Raw genomic sequence first — 13,890 nt, 5'->3', positions numbered from 1 at the left:
AGCCTACCAGAAAACCAGAGAGGCGAACAGCCGCTCTGGGTCAGAGCCCCAAACATGCCGCTTCTATGATGAGCTGCATGCCATTTTAGGGGGTTCAGCCACCACTACCCCAGCCGTGTTGTTTGACTCCTTCAATGGAGATGGAGGCAATACGGAAGTAGGTTTTGGGGACGAAGAAGATGATGAGGAGGAGGTTGTAGATAGCTCACAGCAAGCAAGCGGAGAAACCGGTTTTCCCGACAGCCAGGAACTGTTTCTCACCCTAGACCTGGAGCCAGTACCCCCCGAACCCACCCAAGGCTGCCTCCTGGACTCAGCAGGCGGAGAAGGGACCTCTGGTGAGTGTACCTTTTAAAATGCTATACATGGTTTAAAAGCAAGCATGTGAAAGGATTACTTTGCCCTGGCATTTGCGGTTCTGCCTTTGCAAAAGGTTTCTGGGGAGGGCAGCCTTATTTCGTCCTTCATGGTAGGACACTTTACCACTCCAGGCCAGTAACACGTACTCGGGAATCACTGTAGAACAAAGCATTGCAGTGTATGTTTGCTGGCATTCAACCAAAATCCATTCACGCGGTGGGAGGAGGCAAAATGCGACCTTGTAACGAAAGCACATGTGCTATGTATGTAATGTTAACAGCAAGGTTTACCCTGAAAGAGTGTAGCGACTGTTTTATAAAATGTGTCTTTTTAAATACCGCTGTCCCTTTTTTTTTCTCCACCAGCTGCACGTGTTTCAATGATCACAGGATCTTCTCCTTCCCAGAGGCTAGTGAAGCTTAGAAAGAAAAAAAAACGCACTCACGCTGAAATGTTCTCCGAGCTCATGCTGTCCTCCCACACTGACAGAGCACAGACGAATGCGTGGAGGCAAATAATGTCAGAGTGCAGGAAAGCACAAAATGACCGGGAGGAGAGGTGGAGGGCTGAAGAGAGTAAGTGGCGGGCTGAAGACAGGGCTGAAGCTCAAAGGTGGCGGCAGCGTGATGAGAGGAGGCAGGATTCAATGCTGAGGCTGCTGCAGGACCAAACCAGTATGCTCCAGTGTATGGTTGAGCTGCAGCAAAGGCAGCTGGAGCACAGACTGCCACTGCAGCCCCTCTGTAACCAACCGCCCTCCTCCCCAAGTTCCATAGCCTCCACACCCAGACGCCCAAGAACGCGGTGGGGGGGCCTCCGGCCAACCAGCCACTCCACCACAGAGGATTGCCCAAAAAAAAGAAGGCTGTCATTCAATAAATTTTAAAGTTGTAAAATTTTAAAGTGCTGTGCTTAAAGTGCTGTGTGGCATTTTCCTTCCCTCCTCCACCACCCCTCCTGGGATACCTTGGTAGTCATCCCCCTATTTGTGTGATGAATGAATAACGAATGCATGACTGTGAAGCAGCAATGACTTTATTGGCTCTGCAAGCAATGATTAAAGGGAGGAGGGGAGGGTGGTTAGCTTACAGGGAAGTAGAGTGAACCAAGGGGCGGGGGGGTTCATCAAGGAGAAACAAACAGAACTTTCACACCGTAGCCTGGCCAGTCATGAAACTGGTTTTCAAAGCTTCTCTGATGCGTACCGCGCCCTCCTGTGCTCTTCTAACCGCCCTGGTGTCTGGCTGCGCGTAACCAGCAGCTAGGCGATTTGCCTCAACCTCCCACCCCGCCATAAACGTCTCCCCCTTACTCTCACAGATATTGTGGAGCACACAGCAAGCAGTAATAACAGTGGGAATATTGGTTTCGCTGAGGTCTAAGCGAGTCAGTAAACTGCGCCAGCGCGCCTTTAAACGTCCAAATGCACATTCTACCACCATTCTGCACTTGCTCAGCCTGTAGTTGAACAGCTCCTGACCACTGTCCAGGCTGCCTGTGTATGGCTTCATGAGCCATGGCATTAAGGGGTAGGCTGGGTCCCCAAGGATACATATAGGCATTTCAACATCCCCAACAGTTATTTTCTGGTCTGGGAATAAAGTCCCTTCCTGCAGCTTTTGAAACAGACCAGAGTTCCTGAAGATGTGAGCATCATGCACCTTTCCCGGCCATCCCACGTTGATGTTGGTGAAACGTCCCTTGTGATCCACCAGAGCTTGCAGCACTATCGAAAAGTACCCCTTGCGGTTTATGTACTCGGCTGCTTGGTGCTCCGGTGCCAAGATAGGGATATGGGTTCCGTCTATAGCCCCACCACAGTTAGGGAATCCCATTGCAGCAAAGCCATCCACTATGACCTGCACATTTCCCAGGGTCACTACCCTTGATATCAGCAGATCTTTGATTGCGTGGGCTACTTGCATCACAGCAGCCCCCACAGTAGATTTGCCCACTCCAAATTGATTCCCAACTGACCGGTAGCTGTCTGGCGTTGCAAGCTTCCACAGGGCTATCGCCACTCGCTTCTCAACTGTGAGGGCTGCTCTCATCTTGGTATTCATGCGCTTCAGGGCAGGGGAAAGCAAGTCACAAAGTTCCATGAAAGTGCCCTTACGCATGCGAAAGTTTCGTAGCCACTGGGAATCGTCCCAGACCTGCAACACTATGCGGTCCCACCAGTCTGTGCTTGTTTCCCGAGCCCAGAATCGGCGTTCCACAGCATGAACCTGCCCCATTAGCACCATGATGCATGCATTGTCAGGGCCCATGCTTTCAGAGAAATCTGTGTCCATGTCCTGATCACTCACGGGACCGCGCTGACGTCGCCTCCTCGCCCGGTATCGCGTTGCCATGTTCTGGTGCTGCATATACTGCTGGATAATGCGTGTGGTGGTTAATGTGCTCCTAATTGCCAAAGTGAGCTGAGCGGGCTCCATGCTTGCCGTGGTATGGCGTCCGCACAGAAAAAAGGCGCGGAACGATTGTCTGCCGTTGCTCTGACGGAGGGAGGGGCAACTGACGACACGGCTTACAGGGTTGGCTTCAGGGAGCTAAAATCAACAAAGGGGGTGCCTGTACATCAAGGAGTATTTCAGGCAGGACTTCACGGAGGGTTCCAATAAGAAATGGTGCACCTAAGTTATCATTGTTATTGGAACAAGGAGGTTAGCCTGGCCTCTGATTGATACATGGCTAGATTTACCTCGCTGCACCTTCTCTGTGAGTGACTGCAGTGTGACCTAGAGGAATGAGTCCCCTAGACAGGGGAGGAGGCAAATGAGTACAAAACAAATCTGGTCTATTTCTTGTTTTGACCCACTCCATCTATCTTTTACATCTTTGGCTGGCAGCAGACGGTGCAGAAGGACTGCATGCCATCCACATCTCATGGCTGCTCGGCAGAAGATGGTACAGTACGACTGCTAGCCATCCCCATCTCTTGCCTGCCTGGCAGAAGATGGTGCAATACGACTGCTAGCAATCCTCATCTCTTGCCTGCCTGGCAGAAGATGGTACAGTACGACTGCTAGCAGTCCGTATCGCCTGCCCGCTCACCATAAGACGGTTCAATAGGACTGACTGCAGGACTAAAGAGAATGACCTGGTCAAGTCACTCCAAATTTAGTCCCTGCGCCCATGTCTGCCCAGGCGCTCCCAGCCGACGTGGCCAGGAGCACCTCGGACACGACGAGGACGACTACCAGTCGTATTGCACCGTCTGCTGCCAGAAGGCAATGGGTTGCTGCTACTGTGCAGCAAAGCCGTACCGCGTCTGCCAGCACCCAGGAGACATAGGGTGACGGTTACCTGAGCGGGCTCCATGCTTGCTGTGGTATGGCGTCTGCACAGGTAACTCAGGAAAAAAGGCGCGAAATGATTGTCTGCCCTTGCTTTCACGGAGGGAGGGAGGGAACGGGGGCCTGACGACACGTACCCAGAACCACCCGCGACAATGTTTTAGCCCCATCAGGCATTGGGATCTCAACCCAGAATTCCAATGGGCAGCGGAGACTGCGGGAACTGTGGGATAGCTACCCACAGTGCAACGCTCCGGAAGTCGACGCTTGCCTCGGTACTGTGGAAGCGCTCCGCCGAGTTAATGCACTTAATGCACTTAGAGCATTTTCTGTGGGGACACACACACTCGAATTTATAAAACCGATTTCTAAAAAACCGACTTCTATAAATTCGACCTTATTCCGTAGTGTAGACATACCCATAGCATGCAAGTCACAGGAAGTGATATTACTGGGCCCTGGTTAGACCTCAGCTGGAGTACCGTGTCCAATTTCACCAATGTATAGAGAAACTGGAAAGGAGCCAGAGGCAAGCAATAAAGATAATCAAAGGGATGGAATGCAAGCCATATGAGCAAAGGCTGAAGGAACGGGTATGTGTAGTTTAGAAAAAAGGAGATTAAGGGGGGATATGTGATAGAATCATAGACTTTAAGGTCAGAAGGGACTATTATGATTGTCTAGTCTGACCTGCAGACTGCAAACCACAGTATCTCACCCACCCACTCCTGTAACAAACCCCTAACCTATGTCTGAGCTATTGAAGTCCTCAGATCATGGTTTAAAGACTTCAAGGTGCAGAGAATCTTCCAGCAAGTGACCCGTGCCCCCTTCTGCACAAGCGAAAACCCCCCAGGGCCTCTGCCAATCTGCCCTTCAGGAAAATTCCTTCCCGACCCCAACTATGGTGATCAGCTGAACCCTGAGCATGTGGGCAAGACTCACCAGCCAGACACCCAGGAAAGAATTTTCTTTAGTAACTCAGATCCCACCCGATCTAACATCCCATCACAGACCCTTGGGCATATTTAGTGCTAATAGTCAAAGATCAATTCATTGCCAAAATCATGTTATCCCATCATACCATCTCCTCCATAAACTTATCAAGTTTAATCTTGAAGCCAGATAGGTCTTTTGCCCCCACTGCTTCCCTTGGAAGGCTGTTCCAGAACTTCACTCATCTGAGGGTTAGAACCCTTTGTCTAATTTCAAGTCTAAACTTCCTGATGGCCAGTTTATATCCATTTGTTCTTGTGTCCACATTGGTACCGAGTTTAAATAATTCCTCTCCATCCCTGGTATTTATTCCTCTGTTATATTTAGAGAGAGCAATCATATCTCCCCTCAACCTTCTTTTAGTTAGGCTAAACAAGCCAAGCTCCTTGAGTCTCCTGTCATAAGACAGGTTTTCCATTCCTTGGATCATCCTAGTAGCCCTTCTCTGTACCTGTTCCAGTTTGAATTCATCCTTCTTAAACATGGGAGACCAGAACTGCACACAGTATTCCAGGTGAGGTCTCACCAGTGCCTTGTATAACGGTACTAACACCTCCTTAGCTCTACTGGAAATACCTCGCCTGATGCACCCCAAGACCACATTAGCTTTTTTCACGGCCATATCACGTTAGCGGCTCATAGTCATCCTGTGACCAACCAGTACCCCAAGGTCCTTCTCCTCCTCTGTTACTTCCAAGTGATGTGCACCCAGCTTATAACAAAAATTCTTGTTCTTAATCCCTAAATGCATAACCTTGCACTTTTCACTATTAAATTTCATCCTATTACTATTATTCCAGCTTACAAGGTCATTCCTGTACGATATCCCAGTCCTTCTCTGTACTGGCAATACCTCCCAGCTTTGTGTCATCTGCAAACTTTATTAGCACACTCCCACTTTTTGTGCCAAGGTCAGTAATAAAAAGATTAAATAAGATTGGTCCCAAAACCGATCCCTGAGGAACTCCACTTGTAACCTCCTTCCAGTCTTCAGATACTTGAAAGGCTGCACAAAAAAGATGAAGAAAAGTTGCTGTCTTTTGCTACAGCGGACAAGAAGTAATGGGTTCAAACTACAACATAGCAGATTTAGATTAAATCTCAGGAAAAACTTCCTAACTGTAAGAACAGTGGAACAATGGAACAGCCTGCCTAGGGGAGATTGTGGAAGTTTCTTCACTGGAGGTTTTCAAAAAGCAGCTGGAGAGCCATCTGTCTTGGATGGTTTAGATACAACAAATCCTGCATCTTGGCAGTGGTTTAGACTAGATGACCCTTGTGGTCCTTTCTAATCCTATAGTTCTATGCCTTTTCCACCTACCAATAGAGCTGTCCAGAATCAGATGAGTGCACACACATACACAGACACATTAACAGAGCGCATCTGAGAGGACTGGGTTAATCAGCACTCCCAAACTGACCCCTTATATGCCCCTGGAGTCAGCAGGCTGGGTCGAGCAGCATTTCCCAGCTGTCACCCTCAATATGCCCTGGGCACCGCCCCGGAATAGAGCACGCCTGCGCAAACTGGGTCGAGCAGCACTTTCAATCTACCGCCCTCATATGCCCCAGATTCAGCATGTCCCTATCCCCACTTTCACGTTACAATTGTTCTGGTAGTAACCCACTTGATGAGCAAACCCCACAGGATTTTTGGGCGCTACAGGGATCGTTAGCTTAGGTACGAGGAGCGTTGCTGCAGAGTGAATGAGGAAGCCAAAAAAACAAACACGGGGGGGGGGGAGAGAGAGAGAGAAGCAACCAGCTTAACCATGAATGTTATTTATTGTCAGGTAATAACCATAGGGGAGCCAAACAAACAAAACAGTTATTAAATCTAACTTAAATTTGATTATAAAAGTCAGGTTTAGAAAACTGTAACTGATCACACAAGTCAGGGTCAGAAGGCTATACCTAGAGAGAGAGAGATGGGTTCTCACCACTCCATGAAGCTTGAATTGATCAGGGTTCCCAGGTGGTGGTGGTAGCCAAGGGTCCAGAGTGCTTTCCTGCTTTTCTGGTCCCAGAGTTCCATGCGGTTCTTGCCTTGGAATTTCTGTTGTCCATTCTGTGTGCTAATAGGGATGTCTCCGTATCCCATCTTTGATGCAAATGAGGCTAGGGGAGTTTCCTTAATCCTGTCACCCTTGTCCGGAGGGGGTTAGGTGTGTCTTCCACTGCCTTTTCATTGCTTTTTGTAAGTCTTTTGTCTGATTGGCTTTGGTTCAAGCAGAGGGTGGGGGGGTGGTCTTTCATGAGTCAGACAGGCTGGGTATTGCACCCTGGTTCCCCAAGAACACAGAGCTGACAGGTAACAAAGGTTTGAAACCCAAATTTCTGCACTAGGTATGGGAATTGCCTCTCCCTTTGCAGTAATTACACTCCATTAGACACAAAGAAATTGTCAACTGGTAGAGGGAGGTCTGAGTGTATGGAAGATAGCATTGGACCCTGGAATTTATCACTAAACTTGCCCTTCTAAGAACGAATACTTGAAAGGCACTTAGATATGGCAGTTAATGGTCTGTGTAAATACCTAGCTGGAGAATATTAACAGATTCTAAGGCCAGAAGGGACCCATTGTAATCATCTAGTCTGACTTCCTGTGTAACATAGGTCATAGACCTTCCCCAGCATAATTCCAAAATCATAGTACACATGAGCTGCTGAAACAGGATGTGATGTAAGTTTCCTTTACTACTGTTATACAATATAAGCTCCACAAGTTGTTTCAACAGTTCAGCATTTTCACCAAAATAAATGCATAAAACAAATGAAGGGGATCTGCAGGGCTACCATAGAAAGGTGGCAAGGTGTGTTAACGCCATGTTAATGTGTTCATTAATATAGAAAGTATTTAAATAGCTAATGACCTATTTGTCTCATGTACACAGTCATTTTGATGGCTGCAGCAGTACAATGCAGCACTGTATAACAATAAGGAAGAAACATATTAGATGTTCTGCCGAAGCATTCATTTCTGACTGAAGTCAGGATCAGGTAATTTATTTAGATAATTATCAAGCTAACTATCTTTTATTGGTGTGCAGGGTAATCTTAATGGACGTGTTTTTCATCATCAGCAAACTCCACAGGAAAAAAGTTGCACAACATAAACCCCTGAGGTGCAGGGTCCACGTGAGTATAAATGAAGATAATTTCACTTGCTAAGAACCCTTGTGCTGGTGCCTTGTATGCCCATGCCCACTGACATCAGTAGAAGTTTTGTGAACCTATTGAGGTGGTATGGTCCTAAAAGGGAAGAACACTGGCAGATCATACTGAAGAGCCCAACTTTGTAACCTGATGCCTAAAATGAAGCAATGAGATCTGCACTTAGGCACCTGATACCCTCCAGCCAAATTTTCAAACGTGGTCACTGATCTTTGGGTACCTCAATTTTTAAACACTAACTTGACACCTTGGGTGTGATTTTTCAGAGATGTTGATGTAAGTGTGAGCTGTGGGTGTTCTAGATAGAAGCACCCACTTAAATACCCATTTCAGGCACATAAGTTTAAAAATCAGGCTTCTACAGTATTGGATTTAATTATGCTCCCACTGATCTCTAGGAGTATGTTTACGCTGCAATTAGACATGCACAGCTGGCTTGGTCTAAGAGGTTGTTTAATTCCGGCATAGACACTCGGCTGGGGCCCAGGCTCTAGGACCCTGCGAGGTGGGAGGATCCCAGAGCTCAGGCTGTAGCCAGAGCCCTAATGTCTACACCACAATTAAAGCCCGAGCCCCACGAGCCCGAGTCAGCTGGCATGGACTAGCCGCGCTTGTCTACTTGCAGTGTAGACATACCCTTTGAAGCAAGAGCAAACCCCGTTGTGAGCTGTTACATTAAATCCTGTGTTTTGGCTGGATAATAGATCTGAGTTTCAGTTTCTGTCTTCTGAATTTACTCCGCATTTCTTAAGAGTTCTTCTTACATATGGTATTGCTTCTTCCAGAAACCATCGTCTTGTGTACATAAGTAGCATGACATCAAGTAGAAGGTTACGTTCTCTCTTCCTTTAAGAATAAGATGATTACATCACCATCTTTTTGTATATCTGAATTAAACCAGGTTAACAATTGCTACTTACACAGAGAGAATTTTAAAAGAAAACTTGATTTTTAAAAGAATATGTATTAAAGGGCTGCCTACATTGGAGTAATTTAATTTTTGTGTCTCATGCTGATGTTTAGACTACAGGATGGCAGGAAATGAAAACTGATACTCAATGTGAGTCTAACGGCTTCAGATCTTTTAAAGGTCAAATGATCAAAAATGGTTTCTCAATTTGTACCTACAATTTTATTCACACACAAAAATTTGTGCTTGCAGACAGCCCTATTCTGAATTCCACAAGAACTCAAAAGTGTCGTTGTCTTCAGTGGAAGTTCAGATGCTCAAGGAACGTGGGATCAGACCTATGATTTGCCACAACAGTAGAAATGCCTTATACCCTATAATTTCGCCTGTGTTCAGCAGGGAAAGCAAGGACAAGGTGGGTCAGACAAGTTCTGTCACTGAAATAGAAACAGTGCTTCAGAGTTGGCTGACTTGTAGACTTCGATTTTGAATTATATCACAATAGCGCCAAGAGGCCCCCATGAGGATCAAGGCCCCATTGTGCTAAGTGCAGTGCAAACACACATGACGACACTTTCAGTAACTTTAGGACCCATTCCTGCAAACCTCAAAGCATGTGGCCACTTCTTTTCATATGAATAGTTCCATTAGTATTGGTCACCTGAGAAAAATTACACACACGCTTAAGTGGCTGCAGAAACAGGGACTACATTTGTGTATTTAATATTATGTGCCCTCTTTGTAGAGAGACTTTTTCTACCAGTTTTGTAATTTTTCCACAACTGCATTCCTTCCATTGTAGGGCCCAGTCCTGCAAACGTGAACATGCTTCACTTTATACATGTGAGAAATACCATGTTCATAAGTATTTGCACGATCCACAACTTGTTGCCCATATTCAGGATTTCCTGACAAAGCAGGTACATGAAGTACAACAAAGTTGGGAAATCTATGCCAGGATTGTAGGTTTGTTACAAAACCATCCTGACACTCCATTTAGATTATTTACTCTGTTTTTTATGTATCTCCCCCTATTTGTATAGGTGCAGTTGGTTGTGCCAAGTTGTCACTGTTCTAGTTACATGCTATTTGAATTCCTTATAATATGTTTCACACTCATTATAAACTTTCCAGAAGGGAAAATGGTATCCAACCCCCTTTTACATTTGTAGTAAGAAATAACAAAAATCAGTTCTTACAGCTGTTTATACATCTCTTTCATTCCGATTTCATCATCCTCCACTGAGCTTGTCCCAGCAACACATTTACCCCTTTGTGTCCCAGAATTGCAAGTTGCATCACCACAACTATTGAAGCAATGAGGGCTTTCTGAAAGAGACAGACAGACATTCCCTTGTTGTTATTCTGGGTCAGTTTTAATTGAATGAATGTGTTCTTTTCCCTTTATTCTTAAAGAAAATATCCTCTTTGCAATGATCAAGTAACAGACAGCAAGGCTAAAAATGGTCCAGATGTCCTGCTTTAACATGATTGGGGGGGGGGGGGGAGGGCTAAAATAAATCTTGGAAACATCTTTCTGTTACACTGCAAGTGGAGATAACTTAGTGGATGTGGTAAGCGACTACCAAGTATCACATGGTCTAGCATTTCATTGTTAATGTGCTCCAATCGGCGGGGGGGAGTGAGGGAAATGTGTTTCATCAAAGCAGTCTGGCTATAATTCTTCAAACTTTCACACACAATTCCAGAATTTATTTCAGATTATGAAAATATTTTTTCCCACTGCAAAAAATCCACAAACACACACTCAGTTCTAGCCTCACAGAACAAAGGCACAATTCCACTAAGCATCTGAAAAATAGATATTTGCTGTCTAATTCTGGGACACCTAACCACAGGGTTTTAATGTGAGGTTTGATACTGAAATCATTCACACTGTACTATGTAGGCTACAGTTTAGCTACATTCTACTAGAGTAACATCGAAAGGATTATTTATGACTAGGTGCCCTTTAAGAGCTTGTTGGGGCTTAGTAGCAACAGTATTGGTCTAACTGCCAGCCACATGGCCTGTCTAGACTAGAGTGAAAGGTATGGTATCCAAATATTTTAGTTAACACGGTCTAACTACCATGTTTGAAAGTAGAACATAAACAAGGTGGGTGAGATAATATCTTTTATTGGATCAAATTCTGTTGGAGAGAGAGACAAGGTTTCGAGCCACACAAAGCTATCTTCTGTACACTCAGACCTCCCTCTATTGGTTGACACTTTCTTTGCGTCTATTGGAGTGTAATCACTGAAGAGAGAGGCAATTTCTTAGGTTGCCATATCCAGTTTGGGCTGAAAAATCACGACACTGAATACTTAAAATATGTCACCCTGAAGAAGAGCTGTGTGTGCCTTGAAAGCTTCTCTCTGTCACCAACAGAAATTGGTCCAATAAAAAATATTTTACCTCACCCACCTTGTCGGTCTAATATCCTACAACCAATACAGCTACAACTACACAGCATATAATATAAACAAGGCCTTTCATACACGTTAAATTGGTTAAGGTACAGAGAGAAGTCTAAGCTTTATCTCGATCGGCTTAGACTGTATTAAAAAAATACATACTGCCTAGTCTACGCTAAACTTTTCAGACACGTTAGAACATGTTAACTGTCATGTTCTATCATCAGATCTTTAAATCTTAATCTTGATAAGCTCATTATTACAGGTGTAATGGTTATGATTTTACAGTTAAAACTGAATCTAGACTTTTACAGAAGCATTATTTTTTGCCACTTCTAACCTGTGAGAGGAATAACTGATTTGTTTTCACACTTGGTGGGTCACCTTATGGTATGAGATTAATTTGTTTTCTGGGAATTTGGATAGTGCAGGACTAAAGATGCGTATATGCTAACAATACAATGTGACATGTTCTAAATATTCAGTGTCATGATTTTTCAGCCCAAACTAGATCTAACTATCAAAGAAATTGCCTCTCCCTTCACAGTAATTACACTCCATTACACACAAAGAAATTGTCAACTAGTTGAGGAAGGTCTGAGTATATGGAAGATAGCCCTGGACCCTGGAACTTATCACTAATCTTGCCATTCTAAGAACTAATACTTGAGAGGCACTTAGATATGGAAGTTAATGGGCTGTGTAAATACCTAACTGCAGAATTGTTAATACATCCTGGGACATGTCATTCTATATTCTTTATGAAACTATGTTTATGATACGAATATGACATAACTGAGATATACTTTACGCAAAATGGCTCATGTGAGATATCACTGGAAAGGTTATAATTTACGGAACGCGATTATCCAATTTGTATGCCTGTGTCATTTCTGTATCGGAAGTTAGGAATATTGACTCTGTATCTGTATTTCAACTGTGCTATTTTGGGTGACGGCCACTGCTAACACTTCAGGTACAACAATGGAAAAGCCAGACAGGGAGGATGGCCCATCAGCGAGGACAACGAACTGTGAAAAGCTTGGCCTTCCTGTGGACGCTCCAGACTGGCACTGACTCATGGACGCTGTGATACTACAGGGTCAGGTGGTCTTGTCACATGATACTAAAACATTACCTGGGACTTCTTGTAACTTTCCACTGTAAAGGAAGGGGGGAGGCTGGGTCAAAGTTGGGAAACAAAGGATTCCCGCCTTATGTAAATCCTATTTAAGGGTGGGGAGGAAGGCAAACAGGACTCCTCCTTTCCTTGGCCTGTCTGCCTAAGAAAGACTGCAAAAGGGAAGGCCAGGGGGAGTCCAGACTGAAATAGGGGTCCAGTCTGAAAAAGAATATAACTGGAATTCTGAACCACAGAAACTTTGCAAACTGCCTGCAACAATATCTAGGGTGAGAAATACTATTCATAACCAATTTCTGTAATGAAACTAGCTTAGTTTGCGTGTTTGATTTCATTTGCTTAGGAATCTGCTTTGTTCTGTTTGTTACCTATTTTACCACTTAAAATCTGCCTTTTATAGTTAATAAAATGTGTTTTGTTTATTATTAAACCCAGTTTCTGTAATTTCTAACTGGGGGGAGGGCAAGAAATGTGTACATCTCTCTCCACATTGAGGGAGCGGCCGAATTTCATAATATATCTTTGGGTCTGTACTCCAAGGGAGGTGGACATCTGAGTGCTGGAGCAAGACCCTTAAACTGAGGCTTCCCAGAGCTGACCTGAAGCTGGGTGTGGCCCTGCCTGTGTGTGTGTTAGAGGAGGTTTTAAGAGCCTGGCTCAGCAAGACAGGTTAAAGGGACCCCATGCAGGCAGAACAGATAGACCCAGCAGTATCTTAGCACATCAGGTGGCTTTCCAAGGGGTCCAACCCGTCACACATCCCTCACAGAGGACCTATCTAACAGGCTTTAGACATTAGCATAGATACAGTATAATACACACATTACATAAGGAGTTTTAACTAATTAAGTACCCACAGCAGATTTCTCAGGGATTAACTGAATTTAGTTGCTTAACTAAATTGCAGGCTCAAAAATAATATACGTTTATCTGTTTTATTAATATGGAATGTAAAGATGAGAAATTATAGAAAGTAAAACCAAGTTGTTATGACTACTTGCAAAGTTTAAATGAATGAATTTAACAGGAATCCATTTAAACACTGATGAATTAATAAAAATATTAAAAATCAAAATTTTATCACAGATATAACCTTAATATATTTTTTTACTGTTCAACTAACTTCTAGTCTAGTGATAAATATGAATTAATCATAATTAAGTCTAAAATAGTTACCCTTGAGTTGGATGCAATACCTTTGGTATTAGAAAATTATAATCTATAATTTTTAGACACTCTAATGATGTTTTACTAACGGCTACATGGGATCTCCAGCATGTCTCCCAACTTGAAGTCCTCCATAAAAAATGGTTACCAGCCTTCCATAACTGGTGACCATGTGGAAATTTATTTTCTTGAGATAGCTGTTGAGGTGGCGCAGATGTAGAATTGGTCTGAGACCTCCCTTGGCTTTTGGGATTAAGAAATAACGGGAGTAGAACTCCTTCCCTCTTAAATTCTGCATAACCTCTTCCACGGCTCCAACCCAAAGAAAAGATTGAACCTTTTGGACCAGAAGTTTTTCGTGACAGGGGTTCCTGAATAGGTATGGAGAGGGAGGGTGAGAAGAAGGGGAAATAACCTGTAAAACGT

At 44.3% G+C, this 13,890-nt stretch overlaps 1 protein-coding gene across 1 annotated transcript in view; it reads right to left on the bottom strand.

Annotated features, from left to right (window-relative positions):
- Positions 1-6,454: 6,454 nt before the first annotated feature.
- The window catches only part of LOC125633464 (uncharacterized), a 92,392-nt gene continuing 84,956 nt past the window's right edge, over positions 6,455-13,890 (bottom strand). The window contains exons 11-12 of the mRNA XM_048842766.2: positions 9,939-10,068; positions 6,455-8,675 (exon numbers count right to left, since the gene is read on the bottom strand). Coding sequence (XP_048698723.2) covers positions 8,543-8,675; positions 9,939-10,068 — 263 coding nt within the window. The 3' untranslated portion in view covers positions 6,455-8,542. The remainder of the gene's footprint in view (positions 8,676-9,938; positions 10,069-13,890) is intronic.

Source organism: Caretta caretta, chromosome 3 (assembly GCF_965140235.1).
Source record: "Caretta caretta isolate rCarCar2 chromosome 3, rCarCar1.hap1, whole genome shotgun sequence".
Lineage (NCBI taxonomy): Eukaryota > Metazoa > Chordata > Testudines > Cheloniidae > Caretta > Caretta caretta.
This window is presented reverse-complemented; position numbering and strand designations above follow the sequence as displayed.